Below are 24,999 nucleotides of genomic sequence, written 5' to 3'. Positions count from 1 at the left end.
GTATATTGAATTAATAAACAACTGTTGTGCTCATCTCTAAATTAGAACAACACCGCCACCTTGTGGCAGACTGTCACAAGTGCTGGCATTGACAATTAAGTGTCAGTGCCGCGCACTGGCTCAATCTCCACGCCTGAAGCGCTAGAAACTGGGGCAGAGAACCAGACCACTCTGTTGCAAAAGCAGGTCCACCCAGTTGTGAAAAGAAGAGGGGGGCGAGTGCTGAACTCCAGTAGATTGGCATATTCAATTCCTCATCCAATCTGGGGAGATTAAGCTCAATTGTGCTCGATTTTCCAGCATCTTCTGCATAACTCAAGAGAAGTGGTATCAGTAGAGAAGCATAAAAAGACCATAAGACCAATCAGACCTGTAGGCATCCCCAAGGGGGAATAAACGGAGCAATACCAATAACAATTTCTGTCCCGGGCCTTGGAGAAGCGATTCCTTTCCTTTACTTCTGGGTAGAGCTACTGCCCAAGCTATTGTAAGGAGACACAGCTGACAGAATCGACACTCACTTTCAGTGTGCCAGGAAAGTGAATCCCAAGTGGAGAAATGCCCCATTGCACAGCCTATCATCACAATTGTGTGACCTCCCAAGAGAGAGTCCAAGACACAACACAGCCCTAGCTGCAGATGTAATTGTCATTCATCCAAGTACAGAAATGAAGGGACTCTGTGGCTCTATGAAGTCCTAGTCACTGCCAGCACCTTGATATACACGTATGGCACAACTGGCAAACAAAAGGTGAACCGCAAACTGTAAGCGCTGCGAACCCCATAAAGGACCTCAGGTAGTGACCTGTTCGCAGGCATGACTGAAAGGTGAAAGCAGGTGTCCTAGAAATATAGAGGCACAAGCAAATCCCCTGGGTTAAGGGCCAACAGCACCTGGATCAAGGACCCAAGTTTGAACTGGCCCTGATAAATGAACAGTTTCAAGAGGTGGAGGTCTAGGAAGGGTCTCAAGCCGTCATCTTCCTGTCCTTCCTTCCCGTCCTAGGATTTTTGGGGTCCCAGGTGAATGGGAAGATGAGAGGTCCCTCTAATTTGCATGCAACAGCACAAGAAATGACATCAGAGAAAGTGACATCACAGAATATTTAATCTTCTTTGGTATCGCTGAAGTGACAGTGTGGATATCAGTAACATGGATCAAAAGCTGAATGCCCAAAGAAAATAAGACTGTCCATTTTAAAGCTGTATTCAATGGATCACAATAGTCACTTTGAATGGAAAAGTTAGGCACAGGTCTCACAAAGATGGATTTCCTTACTCAATGATATTTAATTGTTGCCAGATTAGTGCATGATTACAATTCCAGAGCACCTCAGAAAATTAATTGAATGGCATCACTATGTTAAAATTATGCAATCGGGGATAGCGAAATAAAGTTGAGTTCAAATACATGTACCTTTTAATTTGTATTTGAACGCTTTATAAATAACAGGTCAGTAAAGAAAGTTTAAGATCACCACGGCACTGAAAAGGCTGTTTAAAATGTGAATTTTTACAGTCCCCAAAGTTATACATCATTTGATTTATTCTTTTCATTTCGATCTTATACTGCTGCATTTATGTTGGAAAAATGAAAATGCAAGTTCCAGAATGCAAGAAAATAACAGCAGGATGAACTACTTACATGTGGTATAAAGAAGCAACTTGAGACCTCCTCTGATGGAAATCCGTGTTAGAGAAAGTTACAGTTTTCATATAAATCACTTTTACTGTGACTGGAAGAGAAAGATTGATGATGCACTTATTCTCAACCATTAGTGTAGCCAGTTCTGAGGATAAGGCGGTGGACAGCATTGGGGTGTGTGTGTGTTTACGCAAGTATGTGTGTTTGTTGCAGAGGTAAGGTAGCGCTGTTTATCCCTGCCACTGCAATGACAGTTTCGGGCTTTGTATCTTCTGTACTGAGAAAAAATATCAGCAATTAGGTTTTGCCTCAAGACTACTGCAGGACAGTGCAGTTTCTTAGCTAGAAACTGGAAGCCGACCCCTAACTCATCCCCGGAGTACTGGTCTTATATACTCTTGAAGTCAGTAATACGTTCTTGCATCGCATTGCTGCGGGATGTTACTAAGGAGCTCTTGCTGTGGGGGTGAATTAGGGGGCTTGCTGTGGCAGACCCATAATAGGGGGCCCATTATGGGTGTGACAGCAAGTGTGACTTGAAGTAGGGGGTCAGACTTTGTTTAAGGGGGCACTTCAGAGTGCTGCAAAAAGTTTGCCATACCGAGAGGCTAGCACTGCTGACCGGGCTCACAAATGGGCTTTTCTCTGTAAAGCTCTTGAAAATGACACTGAGAATACACTATTACACAGCTTAATTTGGACACCTTGCATATTGCTTACGAACATAACAAACACTTCAAGCACAGCTCCTGGTACTACGAGGCGTCTCTCTCTAGAATCTTACAGTTAAAACAAAGCATGCTACAATTTACAATTACTAAACTAACATTCAAGTAGCAGTTGGGTGTCACTCAAAATGTCCTACGTATGGTGTAGATATGCCATACGTACAAATGGCAAATACAGAAATGTCACACATAGACAAGGGAGCAGCCAGAAAATCAAAATATCCTCCCCTCTTTTAACCAAAGCTTTTATGGCACCAAGTCAGTGAAGCAAGTCATCACAACCCTACCCAGAAGAACTCTCGTGTCTCTTCCATCCAGCATCTATCAATTCATGCACCTACTGTTCTCCACCATTTTACCTTTACATTCTGTCATCCATTCATTTTTCCATCTATCATTCAGTCTTTCACTATTCTGTCCATCCGTGTTACCATCCACATTCAAACCTATCCATCCATTCCCAAACCCATCCATCCATCATTTAACTTAGTTATCCCTCCATCCACCCTTTCACTTCTACATCCAGCCATCCATCCTTTCAATCATCCATCCATCCTACCACTCATCCAATCACACTGTCACTCCATTCTTTCCCTCATCCATCCATTTACCCTTTCCCCATCCTTTCACTTACTCATCCATCCATTCCCTCATCCGTCCAACCGCTCACATTTTCACTCATCCATCCATCCTTACTTCCATCCCTTCACACTCCCTTTCACTCATCTATCCATTCTTTCACTCATCCACCTGTACATCATCCTTTCACTCATACATCCACCCATTACCACATCTATCCTTTCACTTATTTGTCCATCTACCCTTTCACTCCATCCACTGATTCACTCCATCCATCCTCCTTTTCACTCTTCCATCCTCCAACCTCTTCACTCAGCCATCCATCCTCTCACTAATCCATCCTTCCACTAATCTATCCACCCTTCCACTCATCCATTTAAACTTTCACACATTCAGCCTTGCACTCACTTACCAATCCATCCTTTTATCCATCCGCTCTTTCTCTCATCCATCCACCCTTTTACTCATTCAGCTCATCTATCCTCACAATCAACCTTTTACTCATCCGTCCATCAATCCACACTTTCACTCATCCATCCTCCCTTTAACTCTTCCAACCACCCACCGTTCACTAATCCACCCACCCATCCATCCATTTACCATTTCACTAAGCCAGCCTTTCACTCACACATCATCCATTCTCTTATGATCTATCCACTCTTTCACTCATCCATTCATTGACCCTTTCACTCACCCATCTATCGATAATTTCACTCATCCATCCACCCTTTTACTCCATCCATCCATCTAGCCATCCATTCTGCCTTTGACGCATTCTTCCATCCACCCTTTCAATCAGCCATCCATCCTTTCACTCATCCATCCATTCAGCAGGGGGTTCAAGAGTCATGGTTATGTATAATGCAGGGTCAGCATGTGAAGTGACTGACATGGCTTTGCAGTTCCTTTTTTTGCACAGCACAAACTCGGTCTAAGGTTTTTGGATCGCTTTACACAAGTACCAATCCTTCCCTAATATATCCACCCTTCCACTCCTCCATTTATACTTTCACACATCCATCCATCCATCCATTCTTTTATCCATCCACTCTTTCACTCATTCATCCACCCTTTCATTCATCCATCCATTCTTTCACTCATCTATCCTCACAATCAACTTTTTACTCATCCGCCCATCTATCCACACTTTCACTCATCCATCCTCCCTTTAACTCTTCCATCCACCCACCCGTTCACTAATCCACCCACCCATCCATCCATACATCCATTTACAATAGCATTACAAAAGGTCAGTTTTGTTTTTTAGGCATAGGAAGATTTAATGATTTGCCCAGAATCACAGGATTTAGAGCTGATGCCCGGACTTACAGCTGGTCCCCCACATCCATTGAACTAATCCATATGCTGTGAGTCTCAAAGGAGAGAGTTTCAACCCCCTGGGCTTCACAGCAAAAGCAGCACTGCGGCCAAGGAAAAGGGTCCTCCTACCCTGGGCCTTCGCAGCACTGGATAATGGATGCAATGCCCAGAGAATGGTGCCCCATTCCTGGACCTTGCAGCCTGATGCAGCGCTTCAAGTTCCAGGGGACTGAGATTTGCTAAACACTGCCCTGCCATGCCAGTCTTTTCTGGCTGCTCCCTCCTCTTCCAACCCATCCCTCTCTTCACCTGATGTCCAGCTGGTCCTTGGAACTCAGCAGGCCTTTTGTTGTCTGGCAACTTAAAACATAAAGAGCAGGAAAAGCTTCATGGCAGGTTTTTAAGGGATGGTGCTGTGAGCCAACACAATATTTGGCTATGATGCTGCTCACTTCCCCACGCACTGTTTTCCTTCTCCCCACCCCTGTACCCCAGGAATGCCACCACGCCCTTCGACCAGGGAGGTCAAGACACCACTCTTAAAAAGTTATATTTGCAATTGTAACTGTATTTATATAGTGCTTTCTACCCCTGATGAGGCGTTGAAGCACTTTGATGTGATCGAGTGGGGGAGGGGGTACTGGAGGAACGGGTAGGGTGACTGGCAGAGTGGCTGTACACACAGAAGAGGGTCCCATGTTTTCGACGTGAGTGGGGTAATGGGCAGATGCCCACATTACCCATGCTTAGCTCTGGGCTGGTTTCTTGGGGACTAAGAAATAAAGGGGGGGAAACCCTGTACCTCTTAAATTGGAGGACACCACCACTATGAACGCTTTGTTCAACAAGATAAAAACTTCTGTATCCAGTATTGAGGCGTGTGTCACGGAGCATGACCAGGTTGAAGGAGGATGATCATGACGGACAGAAAATCAGTTTAGGGTGATGCTGCTGTGGATAAGCTGGATGACCCATTCATATGTTGTGATCATTTCACAGAGGACAAACTGGAGACCCTTCCCGCCACCAGACACTGGTGGCATTAGCAGGGGGTGTAGGAAAGTGCCCCTTTTGTCATGGTCACCCACACTTTGTGCCACTGGTAATGATGTTTTTTGACTGATGTGCACTGGGTCCCTGCTAACCAGGCCCCAGGGCCAGTGTGCTTTCCCTAAAAACAAGGTAAAATGGTCTGTGTACTGCAACTGGCACACACTTTAGCACCACTAAACAACAAGAGAGAGAGGGATTTTTAGTAAGGAGCACTCTTGGTCCCCTTGAAAATGTAATCCAAACAACAAAAGAGTGTGCCTTCTTCGAAGAGCAGAGCAAACATGAAGAATCAAATTTGATTCTTTAGAAAGACCTCACTCATCAACCTAGTTGGTGACATGCTTCATCATCGGGCTGCACCAGGAAGGTTGAGTACCTCCCCGGTGTGCTTCGACGCCAGAATTACTGCAGAGCTGGTTGATTTTTGTGCAAGTGAATGTGAAGTGAGTTAAAAGTGTCAAGGTTGTGTCCAAAAATAATTTTATTCGTTAGTCAACCAGGCACGGTTAAAAAAGGAAGTGAGCGATGTATGCTGGATGGATAGTTCAGCTAAGTCTCACTGTGAGTGGTCAACATGTTTCTGCCTATATGTTGCAACTAGCTAGGCATTCTTCAGGACCAGTGCGTAGACCCCGGCGGTATGAACACGCTAAGGCTCACTCTAACCTGGAGGTCAAGTGTGTGAAAAAACAGGAAAAAATATAATTAAAACCTGCTGTTCATGCGGGTACCTGATTCTTTGAAGGAACCCAGCAGTTATATGTGGGGTGATCACTAATCACACCAGGGGTCTCGGGAGGGGGTGATGGCTAGTAGGCACACCGCCAACAAAGCCAGGCACCCGCTCGATACCTGATCAGACCCTCAGAAAGCAGATCGGACGGTTTGACTAAAAAGAACGAAACACCTTGGCTGCCTGGTGCTTCGTTTCAAATTAACAAGAGGAATAAAGAAATCCGAACATTGCTAATATTGGATGGACATTCATAAAGTACTTTTCCTTTGGATATTTGGACTCAGGGGTGCAACCTACAGTTGGCAAAAGTTTATCTTGGTCGTTTGATCGCCCTTTGGAGATGGCAGGGGCAGTGGTGTTGCACACCGTGGGAGCATAATGCTCAAATGTTAGTTTGACCATAGAGGGTTTAGAAAAAAGGATTGTTGTCCTTTGTCTTGAGGGAGGTGCGTCACATACACTTTTTAGTGTTTGTAAGGATTTGCGGTTTCTTTTCTGGTTCTAAACAAAGGAATATTTGTCCATCTATATCTTTTGGAAGAGACAATTCACTGGTGCTCCCCTCCATAATTACTCTCGCTTTAGGACACCTGTGTTATCATTTGAGAGTTGTGGTGCTCCCATTCCCAAATTCGAGACCAAAGCCCACGGGTGCAAGGGCCAAAACCAACACACACAGGCAGGCAGGGGGCCTTCCCAGTCCTGGCTGTCGAAGTAGCATACAGCCATACACCCCAGATTTTTCCCACCAGAGACAGACCAGCCACCTGCCTGCCCCACCCAGACAGTTGAAGGCCAGGCGCACAGGTGGCATCCCTACATACCAGGTCCTGAGGGAGGGGTCCTGTGATGGGTGGTCCTGATAAGACCATGGGAGAAATTAAGGGAGCCAAGCCCCCAATGACAGATTTCTTAAAGGTCTTGTACATATGTTCCCACCTTCCCCTTTCATTACGCCTCAGTGAGACCTTAATTTCACTTAGTCACACTCTGGGAGGTCCCCAGGGCAATTGATATTCAAGCAACTCTCAGACAGTAGTAGCCCCGGGAGGAACCTGTGGCTGCAAGGTGCGATTGAAGTGTCGGTGATTAATGTGTCCTGCAATTTACACTAATTCTCATACCTAGCATCATTCTTTATTGGTGTGCGAGCTGAGTGATCCACGACCAAGAGTCATAGGCAACTTTCTTAATGTCCGGGCACGAGAGGCGGTTGTAAGGCAGCACCGACTTCCACCACCCATGTGTCTAGGTTAGCAAGCATGTTGCTCCCACAACAGCACAGGAAGGCAGCTCCACTACTGGACTGGCCCTCCCAGACATCCAGGTGGGACCACACAAGTCTTCAAAGCCCATCCACACAGACGCGGACAACCAGGTACCTGGCACCAGGGGAGGGTAGTCCAATCCACACATTGGACATCTGTCACACAGCAGGGACCAGGGCTCACACCCTGTGCGTCGAGAGTCCACAGCTAAGGCAGTGGGCCCTGGCACCTTAAGTGACAGAGGGTGATATTCAAGCTATTGTAACTGACCTCCAGGAACCCTGGCTGGGCTACAAGAGTCAAAGGAACTTGCATCTGGACTTTTCCAGGGCAGCCTCTCCCATCGGAGTACACTATTCATTCCTATGGCATATGCGATCAGTTGGCCAGGCTTAAAGGACACTGTATCTTATGAATTAGAGTCCACTTGCCCTTGGAGAGGCCAGGGTCTCCTAGTGCTGGGTTTTCAGAGCCTGATGCACCAGGCAAGGCACTGAATTGCCGGGTGTATTTTCAGACCTGGCGGCGATACCCTATTAAGTGGCTGTTGTTCCGGCGATGTGACATATCGAGCAGCAGGATATTTATCGAATCAAACACTGTTTAATATTAGGGTATCGCCACCAGGTCTGGAAATACACCCGGAAATTCTGTACGAAAGGCACAACAGCCATTATATTCCTCTTGTGATTACAAATTTAAGTTGACGTCGCAGGGAGAGTTCTTAGCTGAGCCATCCTGTTGATTACGTCTTCAGTTTAAAACAACGAATAGCAGTATAATCGCCCTGTCGAAGTTCGTGCCTAAAAGAACGAAATAAAATATTCCTTTGTGTTTATTTTCAAGAGTTGTAGGTTAGTACAAGCATACAAAGTCTGGACCATTGCCCCCAAGTTCCATGTGTGGGAACCATCGTTAAATAAGATAAAGACTGTAGACATTTCATGTGGGGGCTCCCAAATAAGGGCCCAACAGCAATGCCCGGGATGCGTGTGTGTGGTGTCTGCCTCCCGACCAGTACATGTAAATTACGGATCATTTATCATCTTAATTGTTAAGCCCTGATGAAGTTTAATGCCAATTGAACAAAATGCGTTGGATGGAGCTGTTTTGTGATTTCAATTAAATAAAGGAAAATAAACACAAAGGAATATTTGTCCGTCTATATCTTTTGGAAGAGACAACTCAGTGTTGCACCCCTCCATATTTACTCGTGTCTTGATCTGCGTCGCAGTTTGCACCCAACAGCTGCTGGTGCTGAAGTTGTTTGTGCACACTTCTATTGACTACTTTAATCAACTACCACAAGAGGAACTTAGCAGTGAAGTGCGGCTCTCTTAGTCCGCCGTTGGCCAGTCACCTTTACAGGTGTCCTAAAGCGTGCTCTGGGAATACAGAAATCTCCAGGAATGCAGAAAGGCAAAAGCTTGCTTGATATAGATCTTAAGTATGGATTATGACTGTGAAAGTAGGGCCTCACGATCCTTCTGACTTTTTGGGCTTTCCATCAGGAGGTGTCAAAAAAGTAGCCAAAGGAATAACTAGCTTGTGGCGGGCAAGAGATCATAGCGACATCAATTTTCGATCCTTTGATGCCGGCTCTCCCCATCATTGTGAAGCAGAATTCATCAAGCATTGAATTGTTTACCGACCAATAGGTAGCATTAGCTGGGATTAGACAATTGTGAGATAGGTTAGCTTTACCCTACTGATGATGTATTGTTGCAATTGCAATCCTGTTGAGTATGAGTGGAGCCAATGGGGCGAAGATACTGTCTGTGGGATTATGACTAAATGCCTCTAAATCAGAATCTCCCTAACCCGTAATAATACTTCAGTGCAATGGAACCTCGCTAAGCCAAGGATAGCCAGCTTCAGGGCCAGTGCGTACAGCTGCTCACTCTGGGGCTGGAACCTTAGCACACTGCATTTCTTTGGGGTACCCAATGCTAAATCATTCATAGACAACCTGATTCTGGGTTAGGGTTATTTTGTAGCAGAGCAGCTACCTCCCTGCAAACTACTGAAAGTCATCCTCTGAGCCAAGCTTTTGTCTCCATCTGTGGGTAGTTGCTGCCCCTGGCGTCCCTCTGCCACTGGGTGATGGGTGTGAACAGCCACAGCTTGGCCCATGGGAGGTTGTCTCCTTCACATGTCTTGGGGCACGGGGACCTCCCGGTCCTGTACCACCAGATACAGGGAAATCGGGGCATGATTGCTTGCAAGTCAGCAGGATGACCAGATGGCCAGACAGGGTTGCCAGCGGAGTCACTGGGAGAAAAGACTGTTGATGTCGCTAGGAAGAGCATCTACAGCACTAGTCTAAGAATGCATGGCTGCTCTGGTCGCCATCAGCTGCTGTGGCCCTGGGCACCCCGGTCATCCGGTTAGCCTGGGCACTCAGGTCGTCAGGTTAGCCTGGGCCATCAGGTCGCAGGCTGGCTGACCAGATAACTGGAGGCTGCCAGTGTGGCTAATGCATATTTGCGCCTTCTACGAGTTTTGTAAGCCCCCACTTCATTGGGGCTTAATAGTCACGGAAGAACAGCTTCCCATGAAGGCCCAAGAGGAGAGAGGGGTTGGCTGGCGTCCTAACCTTCGTGAACACTTCAGGGTCAGGCTCCAGGAAGGTCGAAGACACTGACTTGGGCACACTGAGCTAATGGACTGGGGTGACAATCCCTACGCAGGGTGGGATGGGTGCAGACCAGTAGGATTCTTGTGGCCCGCCAGGGTTTGGAACAGATAAGCGACCTCTGTGAGGGGTCAGCCACCATGCAAAGCCACCTAGCCTGACTGAGGAAAGGTGACAGTACACCAGGGAAGAGTCTGGGGATCCTGAGGGCTGAACAGTTTCAGTAATCTTCAATGAAAGGTGTGAGAAGCCATGGCTTTTGCCTGTAAGGCCCATACCCCGCAGGCCATGGATTCAGGCACAAGGCAGGGCCACCTTCCCTACTGGAGGTAGGGTGGTGTCGGCCTTAGAGGAGTCTGGTACACCTACGAAAAGCTACAGTAATATGCAATCAGGTTGGGGGACCATGGGACGCCTATTTCCCGCAGCAAGGGTTGGTAGCCTGCGGGCAGAGCCTCCTAGTGTGTGGGAAGAGCCTCCAAGCCTACCAGGCATATAGTGGCAGCCAATCCACAAGGGTTTGTTAGGTTACAAGACTTCCATGATGTGTTTGCTAAAACGTCACCAGTGAATGTTCACTCACAAGGACGTGTCAGCCAATGGACAAGAATGGGTGTGCCAACTCAGTGAACCACATCACCAGCAAAGCAGGACTAATTTAAATTTCACACAGCCCTGAACAAAACAAAAGAATGGCAATCTTTGTTGGAGAATGGGAATTTTAGAAGAAAAATATCACAAATAACAGAGCAGCAGACATCATGTGACTTTTTTTTACAGAATTAGCATATGCAGAAGAAAGGAACATCTCCATGGGATTACTTAAAGTGGTGTAGACATAGTATCTTATTGAGTAATGTTGTATATTTTGTCCTCTTGCATCATGAGAAGAAAGCTGAAGGATTGCTTTGACTTTTAACGGATACATCTTGTACTGGAAGATTTAGTAATGAAAAGACAACTCCATTATAAATGAACAAATACATACATAAATATATTGGTAGGATAGAATGTAAGGTCATGGTAGCTCAAGCTCACCAAGAACACGTGTAAACTCAGCAAATTACTTCTAAAATTCAAAAGATATGGTTATGATATAAAATTAATTGTGGTACCATCCGTGCTAACGGTCAAACATTTCATAATAATCCTGCTTTAAAAAAGCAGCTCATTTAAAAGTCAATCACTGTATCTTAGCACCAACATGAAATCCAATTACTCTGATTTGATTTTACCTTTTGAGGGTTCAGCTTTCCCATTGCAATCTCCATGAAATCAGTATCAGAAACAGTAAAAACTGTGTCCACATGACCCTGGGCGGGTCCTCTGTATGCCTCACCAGGTCCATTCTTCAAGTTGATAGCTGTGAAAAGAAAACCCAATTACTGCAGGTTACACTTTAAAAATAGATAATTCATGGAAGATCCGTTTAAAGGCTTTTCTCCCCCAGGAAAACTTTAAATGTGCAAAAATGATTAATAAAATACATATCACCACTAATAATTATACGTTCTTGCATTATGCATTACTGGGCGCAGAACTCTGACCCTTCATTTGAGCTGTAGAAAAATAAGTTGAGAGAATAGCTGTTGGCTGAGCAATCCTTATGACAGAAGTGAGGAAGAATGCTACGCTAATGAAAGATCTGCGTGACTGAAGAGAAGAACAAGTTACTTACTCAGGTGCTAGACTGGATCTGGAAGATTTCACAGCAGTGGATGTACCAGTGTGCAGAGCCTTATATTGGGACCTTTTAAGATGCTAAAAAGAAACCACTCAACAGAACGGGGATGCGGGAGAGCAGTGAAGAATCTACGGTTAAAGTATCCACCAAAAAGAGCGGTATGGAAGGTTAAGTAACTAGATGTTCTTGTAAATACTTTCAAGTGCAAATTACTCACCTCAGAGTAGATACTGACGCAGTTCCTCCATCAGTGGATGGCTTGTGGAGTGGACTCAGAAAAAAGGTCTTACACAATGGAGCAAGGCAGTAGTGCTTTGTGAGCGTATGCACTGATGCCCTTGTCGCAGCCTGATAGATGTCAAGGACAGGTATTCTGCAAGCCAATGAAGTGGTAGCAGCCTTGTGGATGGGCTCTACAATCAACCAGCGGCTATTTCCTGCCCTGTGGACAGCAGATAATGCAGAGGACTACCCATCTAGACAGTGTCCTCTTATGGACAGCCTTTCCTTGCTTTGCCCCGCAGAACTCCATAAAAAGTTGGTCATCCACCCATTGTTTCCTAGTACTTTCAATATAAAAGCTTAATGACCATTTGGAATCCAGTTAAAGAAGCCTTCCATCCTCTTTTGAGGTAGGAGTGGGGGGGCAGGGTGATGGATTGCCCAGCATAGAAGGATGTCACAACTTTAGGCAAGAGACAACTTGAGTACTCAACACCAGTTTGTCTGGGTAAAAGGTTGTAGGGCGGTTGCACTGACAGTGCATGAAGTTCAATCACATGGCAAGCTCAAGTATTCACAATGAGGAAGATGTCTTTAAAATCAGTAGACGCAGCGAGCAGCTGTGCATTGATTCATAGGGCATACACATGTGAAACATCAAGTCGAAGTTAAGGTCCCACTGTGGCATCAAAAACAGTTTTGAAGGATATATATGTTAAACCTTTTAGAAATCAAATCGCAGCAGGCGATATAAACATTGGTTCAGTAAATGGAGAAAGGCCGGTAGGGCCAAAAGATGAAATTTTAATAGTGCCCACTGCAAGGTCTTGCTAGGCCAAAGACAAAACACACAAAAGAGCATCCAACAGCTTTGCTTGTTAGGGGCAGTCTTGCAGAAACCACACAAGACCATACATTTGTCCAAGTGGCTGACATAAATGGAATTAATGGAAGGGCGCCTGGCATCAAGGATGACATCCAACATTTGAGGTAGCAGAACAAATTCAGTCAAAAACGGATGCTGCTCAAACTCCACGTACGGAGATGTAGATTAAACAGATTCAGGTGAAGGACCCTGCTCTGCTGCTGCAACAGAAGATCCTCCCAAAGTGATAGCCTGATCGGAGGACAGATGCTCATGACCAGAGATTCTGGGTACGCCACTCTCCTGGCCCAATCAAGAACCACTAGGATGAATTGGGCCTGGTTGTTTCTGTTCTTTTTCAGAACTCAGGCAAGAGCGGCAGGGAAGGTATAGGGTACCGGAGCCCTGTCCTCCGTTCTTGTCAGAATGTATCTCCTAGCAAGTGTTATTGCAGAAACTCTAATGTGCAAAATGTTTGCTAGAATGGGACTAACAGTGGTCAGGGCAAAAAGAAAGGAGAAGCCATAGCTGTTGGACAGTCAGCCTTAGGGTGGTCTTGTCCAAACCTTTTGTATTACTCCTCCATTTTTGCTGATCTCGTTTTGCTGGCCTTAAGTCTCTGCTCTCATTACTAGTGCTATACAGTCCTAACGTGTATGTGCTCACTCCTTAAAACATGGTTCGATTGGCTTATACCCAATTGTTATATTTAAATTAATCATAAGTCCCTAGTAAAGGGACACTACATGCATCCAGAGCATGATAATTCCCATTCAGGCAGCATCCTACCTCAGTTTGGACCCAGCTGACTGCAAATCTGTCTTGACCCTGCTCCAATAGGAACAGTCCAGCCCGAACTGCCAAGCCAGGTCTTCCCTGAACCGGAACACCAGCAACACAGGCAAGGGTACAGTACATACTTTGTCACTGGAACCAAGCTGTACCCGACTGTTGGGCACATAACTAGGGAAAAACCGGTCCCGAGTTGCTTGTGTTCTGGTTCAGAGAAAATCAGTGGCTGAGATTAATTCTAGCATTCCTCCATCACTTTTTTGTATACTTTTAGAAAGTTGGCATTTTGTGGAATAAGACATTTGGTGTCTGCAGCTTATCTCTGGGTCACATGACGGCGGGGGTTGACAGTTGGGCTTGTGTATTCCTCCTAGACTGCCACACCTGTATGTCAGGCGGGATGGGAGGGAGGAGCTAGTCACAGTCCTACATACACCTGAGTAGACTGTGTCCGGCCTCCACACAAAGGGCTGCATAAACCCTGGAGCCAGGCAGGACACCTGTGCATTTCAAAGGGAAACCTTCAGGAGCATTTCCAACTTCAAAGGCTGATCTGGGTTAAAAATTGGACTTCAGACTCTTGAATACACTTCTGGACCTGTGGATACTCTGCAATGAAGAAAGACTGCTGTGCTGCTGTACAGACTGCCACTCTGCTGCTTGCTGACCTCCTGTTTGTAGGAGAAGGACTAGGCCTGCATCTGTTGAACCCCGAGCCACAAGAGTGACTCTAAGGGTTAGCTGGCTGGCCTCCTGAGCTCAGGAACAGAAGGTTTCAACAACCCTGACCCCAGCACCTGGACTCTGCTATCTATGAGTCCACCCTGCCAAGTCGTGCAACCCCAGTCCTGAACCCTTGGAACTCCGCTTAAGGTGAATTGTCAAGCTCTGTGGATCTAGCGGAACTGAAGTATCTTCTCCACTGAGCGTTGTAACCCAGAGCAGAACCGCTGCATCACCGCTGCTGCATGGATCTTCTCCATCGCAAACACCCACATTCCATCACAGCCCAATACCTCATCGGAACCACTGATGCATGATGCATCCTCGGCATAGGCCCTCGCATCCCTTGTCGATGATAGCCTCAACAACGATGACGGACTCTGCATCACAGCCTTGCAGCTCCTTGGTACGGACACATATCCCGACTGCACGACGCATCCTCAACGCCGGACTTCACATCACAAATCCTTATCGACAGGATCCTTGATAACACCGCAGGACCTTGCACAGCAGCATTGTTGCATCCTGGAACCATCGCTTCAGATGCATGACGCATCTTTGAGGCGGACCCTTGCAACGCTGCACACACCAGGATATAAGGTACTTTATTTGGTGGGCCTGAATGGGTCCCTGTAGCCAGCTCGCAGTCAGCCTGAACCTGTGACTTTGTCCTGGTCAGGCGCAACCAGATATCCACAGTTGGGCCTTCTACTTACTGGCACTATCTTTACAGAAATATTTAAAACTGAATATTTCTGGTTCTTCTAATTGAATGTTTGTTGTTTTGGTCTAGTTTTATTTATTAACAGTGTTGCACAATTACTATACATATTGCCGCTAAGTTGAGCTTGACCGCTGTGTACCAAGCTATCAGAGAGTTGAGCACAGGTTAATTTTGGGTTTCCGACTTTACCCTCACAAGGATTGTGGTTGCTGCTTGAGTAGGGTTTCACCCCCCTCAATCAGTAACCTAGGTTTTTATAATAGCCATGCTGAACATTTTGTAGGGCACATCTGTCAAACATGATGGATCACCACCATGGAGGAAGTGCCGAATCCAGCTTAGTGGCTGTTGTTGTGATGTTGTGTTATGTTGTGTATTTGTAAAGAGTGAAAGAAAATCCTGGCACTGAGCGGTGTGTTTGTTCAGCCCTGCCTATGGTAGTTTGATTAATTGAAAAGCCAGGTCTTTACCTTCTTGAAGAGTTCAAGAAGACAGGAGGTGGCTCTGATGTGGATTGGGAGGTTGTACCACGCTTTATGAGCGAAGTAAGACAACACCTGTCCTTCTGATCTAGTTCTGTGCTGGTGTGCGAGTAAGAGTCCTGCGGCGTAGAGGTGTCTGGGTGGTTGCTGGAAGGAGATGTGACTGTTCAGGTAGGTGGGGGCCTGAGTTGTGTTTTGCCTTGAATGTGTGCATGAGGTGGCAGAATTGACAGCGTTTGTGTATTGGGAGTCTGTATACGTCCCTGAGCTGTGGTGTGATGCAAGCTCTGCATGTAAGGTTGAGGATCAATCTGGATATGGATAGTTTGTAGTCTTCTAGTGAGTTGGTGGGAGATCCCGGCTTGGATGGCATTCCTGTAGCCTAACTTACTGGTGAGTAGGGCATGAGTGACTGTTTTTCTAGTGTTGCTTGGGAGCTACTTGAATATCTACCTCAGCATCTTCAGGACGTGGAAGAAGGATGCAGCGACGGCGTTGACTTGTGCGTTCATGTCCAGCTTGCTGTGGATTATTATTTTGAGGTTCCTAGTGTGTGTCGGTTTGTGGGTCAGAGCTGACCCACCACCAGATGGAGTCCCATGGTGAGCTGTTCTTGCTGAAGATCACTACTTCTTTACAGGCGCCTGATGAGGATGGGGTGTGAGACCATGTCAAATGTTCTAGAGTGGTCTGGGAGATGGAGGGCTGCCATGTCTCCTCTGCAAGGATCATGTGGATCTAGTCTGAGGCAGTGATGAGTGCGGTTTCTATAATTCGGTTGGGCCTGAATATGGTCTGCATGTCGTTGAGGAGTTGGTTGCAGAAGTGGTCCGTGAGGCATCGAATGATTTGTTTCTCTAAGCCCTTGCCAGGTATGGGAGAAAGGAGATGAGTCTGTAGTTGGAAAGCGTGGCTGGGTCAGCGGATGGTTTCTTGAGCAGGGGCATGATGGTAGCAGGTTTCCAGGTGTCCGGGAATGTGGCTGAGTCGATGGAAGCATTGATCATGGGTGTAACTAATCGGTAGGAGTCCTTTGGTGATGGTGTGGTGGGAGCAAGGATCAGATGGAGCCCCCGAGTGGATGGTCTTCATAGTAAGAACTATTTTGAGTCCGCACTGCTTACTGCAGTTGAGACCCTACGTCAGGGGGTAGATGAGGGACACACCATGGCCCTCATCCTATTGGACCGGAGTGCAGCGTTCGACACTGTGGCGCACGACAACTTGCTACAGTGTCTGAACAACGAAGCTGCACTCCAATGGCTACAATCCTTCCTGACAGGGAGAAGCTTCCAGGTTCGCCAGGGCGACCACTACTCGAGAGACATAGGTTTGGGTCAGGGCGTCCCCCAGGGTTCGTCACTGAGCCCAACCTTGTTTAATCTCTATGTCTCTCCAGTGGCTTCAATTGCCGTGAGTCACGGATTGAGCATCGTGTCATACGCCGACGACACGCAGCTGGCTATCTCCCTATCGCGTGCACCCGGTCTTGCGATGGACAGTTTCAGGAACTGCATGCAAGAACTTGCAGCCTGGATGTCCACCAACTGCCTTAAGTTAAACGGCAACAAGACCGAGGTGCTCGTTGTGGGGGGGAACCCATCTGTTTGGTCGTCGGCGTGGTGGCCTCCATGTCTGGATGAAGCTCCCATACCCCGCCAGGGAGTAAAAAACCTAGGCGTATGGCTCGATGCTGACCTATCTTTTGGACCCCAAATAGACCGAGTTGCAGGCGTCTGCTTTGGTGTCCTAAAAACCATAAGGAAGGTTCTTGACCTCCTTCCTATGTCAGCACGGAAAACATTGGTACACGCCTTTGTGACATCACGCCTAGACTACGGCAACCTACTCTATCTGGGTACCACCTGCAAAGCCATGAATCGCCTTCAGGTAATACAGAACGCGGCAGCCCGTCTCATCCTAAAAATCCCTAAACGATCAAACACCAAAGCCGCTCTCAAAACCCTCCACTGGTTGCCAGTAAAAAGCAGAGTGGAATTCAAAGCCCTCTGCACATGCCACCGCATCCTGGCTAAGAAATCTCCTATTCCACTCCAGAACCTAGTGACAAGGTATACACCTGCACGCGAGCTGCGCTCCTCATATGAGGGCCTACTTAAGGTTCCTAGGGTCAAAAGAGCCCGTATGGGCGGACGTTCCTTCCGCTATCTGGCAGCGAAAAAATGGAATTCCCTTCCTCTCCATCTTCGTCTGGATCCTTCTGAATCCAGCTTCCGCAAGAACCTAAAAACATACCTGTTCTCCAGATAACGGATCACTGGTCTCCACCTCGCTCAGAGTTCTTCAGTTGCAGCGCGGGGACACGCTTTGGCGTAACCAAGCGCTTTACAAGCTACCCTTATTATTATTATTATATGGTGATGACGGGCCGCGCAGTCAGGGTTCGTCATGAGAAGTTAAGTTGTAACAGAGGCAGGTCTGGTTGAGGGTCGAGGTTGTTGTGTATGGAGGTGATTTTGTTACATAAATTGCTGCATAGAAAGTGGACTGGGAGGTCTGATGCCCCTGCTGACCCACGCGATGCCTGCCAGACCCATGTACATGGCCTCAAAATGACTGAAGTGACTACTCTATTGGTTGAGGAGACTGTTTTTGCATGTACACTAGCACTCTGGAGTAACCTCTGAACAAATGTGGGAAATGCTTGGCAGGGGTTAAATTCAGACAGAGTGCAGTGGCTCTTCTTTCTTTAGATCGCTCCAATGTAGAATCAGCTTTTTTACAGAAAAGACATGAACCATGAAAGAGCATATATATGAGAGAGTCTTGTACATCTCCAGAAAATCCTGTGAAGGGCATCCATGTGTGCTGGCGGAGCACAACACTGGTGCCAATTGTCTTTCCCAGCATGAATCACATATTTGGCCATCTCTTTTGCATCATGATTTGTCTGAATCAAAGAGGTGCAGTTGGGCTTCAGGGACACCCAGCAAGATCTTGCTGGCCATGTCCCAGAGGGCATGCTTGTCGGCGTCCAATAGACATGTAACCTTTACCAATAACAATGCCAGGCTGGAAGAGGAGAATATAAGTTTGCCAAATGAAAAAGTTACTTACCTTCGGTAACGCATTATCTGGGATAATATATCTAGCTGCTGAATCCTTACGTATTTTCCCAGGCGCCAGACTGGATCCAAAAGATTTTTCATGAGCAGTACTCCTGTGTGGCAGTAAGTAGTGTTGGTTGGCATTGGTGTTCTCCGTGCCGAAAATTATGTCCGCATAACCTATACATGCGTCACTTTGTCCCACTGATGTCAGTTCCTTTTCACAAATTTCCACTGGTGTGTCCAAACCCTAGAAATCTGTCCACAGAGCTGGGATGATGGGTGGGCCGGTAAGAAATCTGCAGCTAGATATTGTCTCTACCAGATAATGCGTTACCAAAGGTAGGTAACTTGTTCATCCGATGGAGACATCTAGCAGCAGATTCCTTACCTTTGAATAGATACCTAAGCAATACCATACTCGGTTGTGGGTCTGTGGACCAATTTAGACTAAGAAATTCTGCAGGACCGAACGGGTAAATTTCCTGTCCCTATGGACATGACTGTCCAGACAGTAATGGTTGGTAAACGTGTGCAGAAATGCACACATTGCTGCCTGACAGATGTCCAGGACTAGAACTCCATGGGCTAGCACACTGGACACAGCTTTCGCTTTGGTGGGATGAGCTCTTAAGCCTTCAGGAGGCTGTTCCTTTACCTGTGAGTAGCAGATCTTGATGCAGAGAATGACCCATTGAGAAATGGTCCGTTTCTGCACCACCTGACCTTTCTTTACAGCATTATAGTCCACAAAGAGTTGGTCGTCCACTCGGAATTCTCTTGCACGGTCAAGGTAGAACAGCAGCATTCTTTTGGGGTCCAGATGGTGGAGTCACTACTCCTCCTCCTCCTCCTTCTTCTTAGTGGGATGTGAAGAATTGTAGACACAGGCAAAGTGGCAGATTGGCCCACATGAAATGGTGTTAACACCTTTGGCAGGATAGAGGCCCTAGTGCAAAATAGCACTTTATCAGAAAAAACTGATAGGGAGGCTTGAATGATAAAACCTGCAGCTCACTCACCCTCCTGGCTGATGTAATTGCCAAAAGAAAGGCTGTTTTGATGGTGAGCAGCCTGAGGGGAAAAAATGGGTAAAGGCTTGAAGGGAGCACACATCAGAAACTTGAGAACCAAATTAAGGTCTCACTGAGGCGTAATGAAAGGGGAAGTTGGGAACATATGTACAAGACCTTTAAGAAATCTATTTTGGGAGATTTAAATAAGGAGGGTTGGTCAGAAAGCTGCAAAAAGGCAGACAAGGCAGAAAGATATAGTTTTAAAGTGCCTACAGCAGAGCCCTGCTGGGCTTTGATCATCCTTTCTTGCATGGTTACCCCCACTTTTTGACTGGTGTCAGAGTGTTTTGGACTAGTCTGACTGGGACCCTACAGATCAGGACCCCAGGCAATGTGCTTTCTCCCTAAATTGAACTGTGGTAAGTACTTTGGTACCTTCCCAATTGGCTACTGGTGTCTTAGTCCCTAGTATATGGTACTAAGGTACCCAGAGCATAGGTACACCAGGTGTCTCCCATGGGCTGCAGCATGTGTTGTGCCACCAATGAGAGACCACTAAAACTGTGACTACAGGCCTGCCAATGCAGCATGTGTAAGTTGGTGTTAGCATTACATACGACAGATATAAGTTTCTTATATCTGAGGTCACTGTAATTGAACACTATAAGTCACCCGTAAGGTAGGCATTTCAATCCTGCAGGCAGGGTGCTAGGTTATAAGTGTGAGGGTGCCCTGCATAAGCAAGCCTACAAACCCTGGAGTCGATTCTTCAGGCTTTTAATTGCGGTCAGCCATTTTGATACATATAGTGTGGCCTTGCTTCATCAAACAATGACTAACTATATATTGGCTGTGCCAAACCTGGGCATGTTTGGTATCAAAGATGTTGGATTCATACCCCAACACCGTTATCAGTGTTGGAGGTATGATTCCATGCACTGGGGGCTCTTCTGGGAAGCCGCCAGTACTCCTGGTAACATCCTTCCAGGGTCTGCCAGCAAATTAGTGCTGCAGCCGACCCCTAGCATGATTCTACCCTCCTGCTGCTGAGCTACGCTCGAGCAGGGGGAAGGTAGAACAATAGGTTTTCTGTCACAGGGATGTGTGACCACCTCCCAGGACTAAGTATATTGGCCTGGGGTGAGGGCACTTGTCAGAGCCACCAGACTGCTTTGAAGGGCACATTTGGTGCCTTCCTTGCATACTTCCATGCCTGTTGTCCAGTTTCACACCAGAGCGGGAGCCAAGAGCTCCGAGAACAGGTTCTAACTAGGAGGGCATTGAATGTGCCCTAAAATCAGTCTGGTGGCGCTGGTAGGAGCTCCCACCCCAGCCCAATGCACTAAGTCCTGCCTGGGGGTGCAGAGGTGGAACGGGGGGTTAAGCTTCGCGGTTCTTCGGGTCACAGAGTCTTTGCTTGAAGATGGTTCCTTTTGAACAAGTTTGTTGTTATTCTGAGATCTTGATCTTTATTGAAGTAGTTAGTCTTCCCAGGGTTTTGGAGGTCACTGGGCTGCAGGAAGAGTCTTCTTTGGTGCAGGATTGTGGAGGGCTGCAGACAGGCCGGTAGGGCTGGGGCCAAGTCAGTAGTTCCTTGCCGTCATCTCTGCTGTCACAGCTCTGTGGTGTTCAGCTCTTCTTAGGTCATCAGGAACTGAAGTTCAGGGACTGGGGTTGCCACCTAAATGCTAGATTTAGGGGTGTTACAAGACAGTGACAGGTAGTGGCCAAAAGGTCCCTTACCTGGGGTGTCTACATCGTCTAATATGCCGACCTCCTGGGGGAGGTGGGCATAACCCTAGTCCTGATTGGATGGGTCCCACCATCTTCAAGGTGGTGGGTACTGAAAAGTGTACTTCACCTTTTCACCTCCAACACCTGAAGGGTGGAGTTGGCAGAGGGGGGCACACCTCCTATTCTTGCTACGTTTTCTCGCCTGTCTTCCTGCAAAAAGGGGTGAGGACAAGAGGGGGGCTGCTCCTTCGAACAGGAGAGTCTGGGGTTGCGTTACAAAGATAGCATGGCCTCTGAAGCTCCCTGCCGCAGATGGCTCTTCCTGATTAGGGGAGGTGTGAACACCTCTACCCAGGAAAGGCATTGGTCTCAACCTCTGAGCGCCAAGGTGCTCACCCCATGAGACAGAACACTGTCTGGTGGTAGTAGGCGAGCTTAGACCAGTCGGTGACCACACCAAGAGTTGGTACGTTTCAGGGGACCTCTCTAAAAATTCATCCGGCATGGTTAAGTCTCTTTCAAAGAACTTCACAACTTGGCAGTTCAATTTGATGTCGCTAGTAGAGAAACACAGTTTGACTGCCTGCCTACAGGCCCGAACTGCATGTAGATTGAAGGATGGGCGTAAGAGATTGTACCTCAAGTCCTTTAGGCTATGACAGATACAAATCACATGAACTATGTCCTCCTTACCAGTTTTGCACATGCAACACTGTTGTTTAGGGTTGTTTCTCTCCAAAGGCGGAAGATGTGGGAGTATAGGAATTACGCCGAGGCATAATTTTAAGAATTTTTCTCTAACATTTATTTTCATGCCGATGTTGAGGTACGCTTGTGACCGCAATTTTCCATAATCACCCACCGTTAGCCATCCATGTGCTCTATTTGCTAGGTCCTTCTTGTCCACTATCGCTGAAATGATACTTGCTGATTTTTTGGCTACTTTTTTAAAAGACAAGAGATCTATTGATGTTTCCCAGGTGTCAGTCAGGCCTAGAACTTTGAGTGATTCATATAAGCAGGCTCTCGGCGGGAAGTTGCGGTGCCGAAGTAATTCTTCCCATACATTTGCACATAAAGATCCAGCCTCTGCATTGCGAATCTTGTGCCAGTTTGTTGCATACACACTCCGCCTTTCTAGGGTTTGTTTCAGGATGCCGAATTCTAGTCGAATCTGGGCCGGGGAGACATATTTGGGAAGATTAAAAATAGCCCTGTAAGAGTTAGCTATGAGTGTGTCCAGCAACGCCGCGTCCTTACCGTGGTGTGATTCACTCCCATATGTGAGAATCGGTTTTAATTTGGCACGCAGAATTTCAAGAAGAGGTTTAAGTGTAAGGTCAGGTAGTTTGACCTTTAATGATTTTAATGCCAAATAGGTCATTGTGGCCTTCCCTCGAAAGGACTTGAACTGCGCCCTAGAGGTATTATTTGAGTCCAGGATTACTCCCAGGTACTTATATGTGGTGACCCGGTCGAGCTTTTCGCCATTCAAGTACCAGCAGGGATTCTTTTTTTTCCTAAAGTTCACAGCCATTACCTTTGACTTATTGAAATTTATTTGTAGTGCATTCTTTGCTGAAAAAGCATGAGTTGTGTTCAAGAGGTGTTGGAGACCCATTGGCGTCCGACTTATCAACAACAGATCATCCTAATATAACAGGTTGGAAAGGGTAATTTTTCCTAATTTCGGTGCATGATTGGGACATTTGTCAAGTTGCCCGGGTAGATCGGCTAGAAAAAGATTGAATAAAATGGGTGCGAGTAGGCACCCCTGTTTTAATCCTTTTGTTGTCCTGATGGGCTTTGAGAGGTGTGTTCCAGCCCCAAGTTGGATTTTAATCCAGGTGTTTGAGTGGAGCGGTATTAGGAAATCTAATAGGCATTTAGGTATTCCCAAATTGTCCAGTTTCAGCCAAAGTTTGTTACGGTCCACATGGTCAAATGCAGCAGTGTAGTCAATAAATGAAAAGAATAAAGATGATTTAGTTTCTTTTGCTGCTTCCATCAGCAATGGATTCTTGTGGTACAAAATATTTTACTGGAAGTGAGAGTGATTCAAGTGGTGAGTTGCACAAAATGATCTCTTATATAGAGGACCGCTTTAAACCATCTCAAAACTCTTCTTTCTCTTCCCATTCTAGAGTTGAGAACCTAAAGGAGTGAGTGCTAGTCTATATAGATCTCTGCAGATCGGTCTAGAGACCCATTAGTGCCATGTCTTGGTCATCTAAAATATTTAGTGCAACCTTCATTAATTCCGTGCACTAAATATGGAATGAAAACTAGATTGAAATTTGCAATGCAACATCTCTTTGAATTATTTCCGCAAGAAATGATTTGAGAAATTGATTGTACGTCAAGTTTTTCAAATGTGGACCACTTGAGAGTGGCTCTGTTTGGAATCTCATAAATGTGAGACTTTTTTAATTTTTCAGCTATTTCAGAGTGAATTCCATTGATTTTTCCTGCAAATAAATGGCAATGCTGTTAATATAGGTTTCAGCACTTGGATTTTTAAATCTAGGGTTCACACAGTGCTCTATGATGCAAAAGAGTTCTAGTTCAGTTTTAAAGCTTTCGAATTTTATTTTAGAAGTACTTACATGTAGTAGCTATGATGAGAGTCTGACATCTTTTCCTTTGTTATTTGATGGTAATGAGTGATTTTGTGGATTGATTCTTCTCCAGATAAACATCTCTGTACTACTAGTTCCTCAAATATTGCCCTAAAATCCACCCTGCCCTCCGCTAGTTCAGAACCCGTATTACCAATAAATATTGCACAGGAAACACATACTTTTGCAGACGGGGATAAAGAACCTTCTGAATTCTATTCTTTTTCTGATGAAGCGGGGGTAGATCTAGAAACTGAGGGCTCTCTACGACCTGAGACCGAGTCGGATCTGGAGTTTTCATCTGATTCTGAAGAGGGACCAGGGTCGGAGTATATATGTAGCTCCTCGGAAGGTACCAACGAAGAAAATTTAGAGACCAATACAGTACGTACCAAACCAAACGATAGCTCCAGACCGCTGCAAAGCTGTACTGAGGGGGATCTTCCGAAGCTGTCTCTCTCCCCCACACAAGAGTCTGAGCACTCCAACACTAGTGAGTTTATCAGCGGCAGTGGGTGCTATTCTGCAAGCCATCGCAGCCCACAGGGAAGAAACTACCCTTGATAGTAAAAGATCCAGAGCTGCGCTACGAAAAGTCCAAGGGGTAGTCAGAAAGCTCACTAAGACGTGCACTGTATTTGGGGAGAGAGTGACTGAGATTGAGTCAAGAGTGCTTCTCAATGAGAATGAAGTAACGGGCAATACAGAAAAAATTAAGCTGCAAGAAGCCGAATTAATGGACATGAAATGGAAACTCGAAGACTTCGAGAATCGACAACGACGCAGCAACCTACGCATTTTAGGAATTCCTGAAAAAAATCGAGGGCGAGAACATCCGTACCTTCGTAGTGAAAATTCTCAAAGACTCAATGCCTGAATTATCTGAATGGAACTGGGATGTTGAAATACAGCGAGCACATCTGATCCCTTTCAAACCACCCACTAAACCTAGTGTATATCCACGTGCCATTTTAGTGTATTTCGGAATTTTTTTGTTGAGGCAGATAGTCGCAGAGAAAGCTAGGCCAGACCGCAAGTTGACGTTTAACGACTGTTCTTTTTTTACAAGGCCTGACTTCTGTCATGCAACAGTGGAGCGGCGTTGGC

The 24,999-nt window shown here is 46.3% G+C and overlaps 1 protein-coding gene and 1 pseudogene across 1 annotated transcript in view; both read right to left on the bottom strand.

The window, feature by feature from the left end:
- HSD17B4 (hydroxysteroid 17-beta dehydrogenase 4) overlaps positions 1–24,999 on the bottom strand; it is an 867,876-nt gene that overhangs the window by 5,706 nt on the left and 837,171 nt on the right. Inside the window, exon 23 of the mRNA XM_078675560.1 lies at positions 11,200–11,327. Coding sequence (XP_078531686.1) covers positions 11,200–11,327 — 128 coding nt within the window. The remainder of the gene's footprint in view (positions 1–11,199; positions 11,328–24,999) is intronic.
- Positions 7,084–7,237, bottom strand: LOC144820917 (5.8S ribosomal RNA; annotated as a pseudogene).

The sequence above is a fragment of the Lissotriton helveticus genome, chromosome 2_1 (assembly GCF_964261635.1).
Source record: "Lissotriton helveticus chromosome 2_1, aLisHel1.1, whole genome shotgun sequence".
Classification (NCBI taxonomy): domain Eukaryota; kingdom Metazoa; phylum Chordata; class Amphibia; order Caudata; family Salamandridae; genus Lissotriton; species Lissotriton helveticus.
Note: the sequence above shows the minus strand (reverse complement) of the source record. Positions and strands in the feature narration are given on the sequence as shown.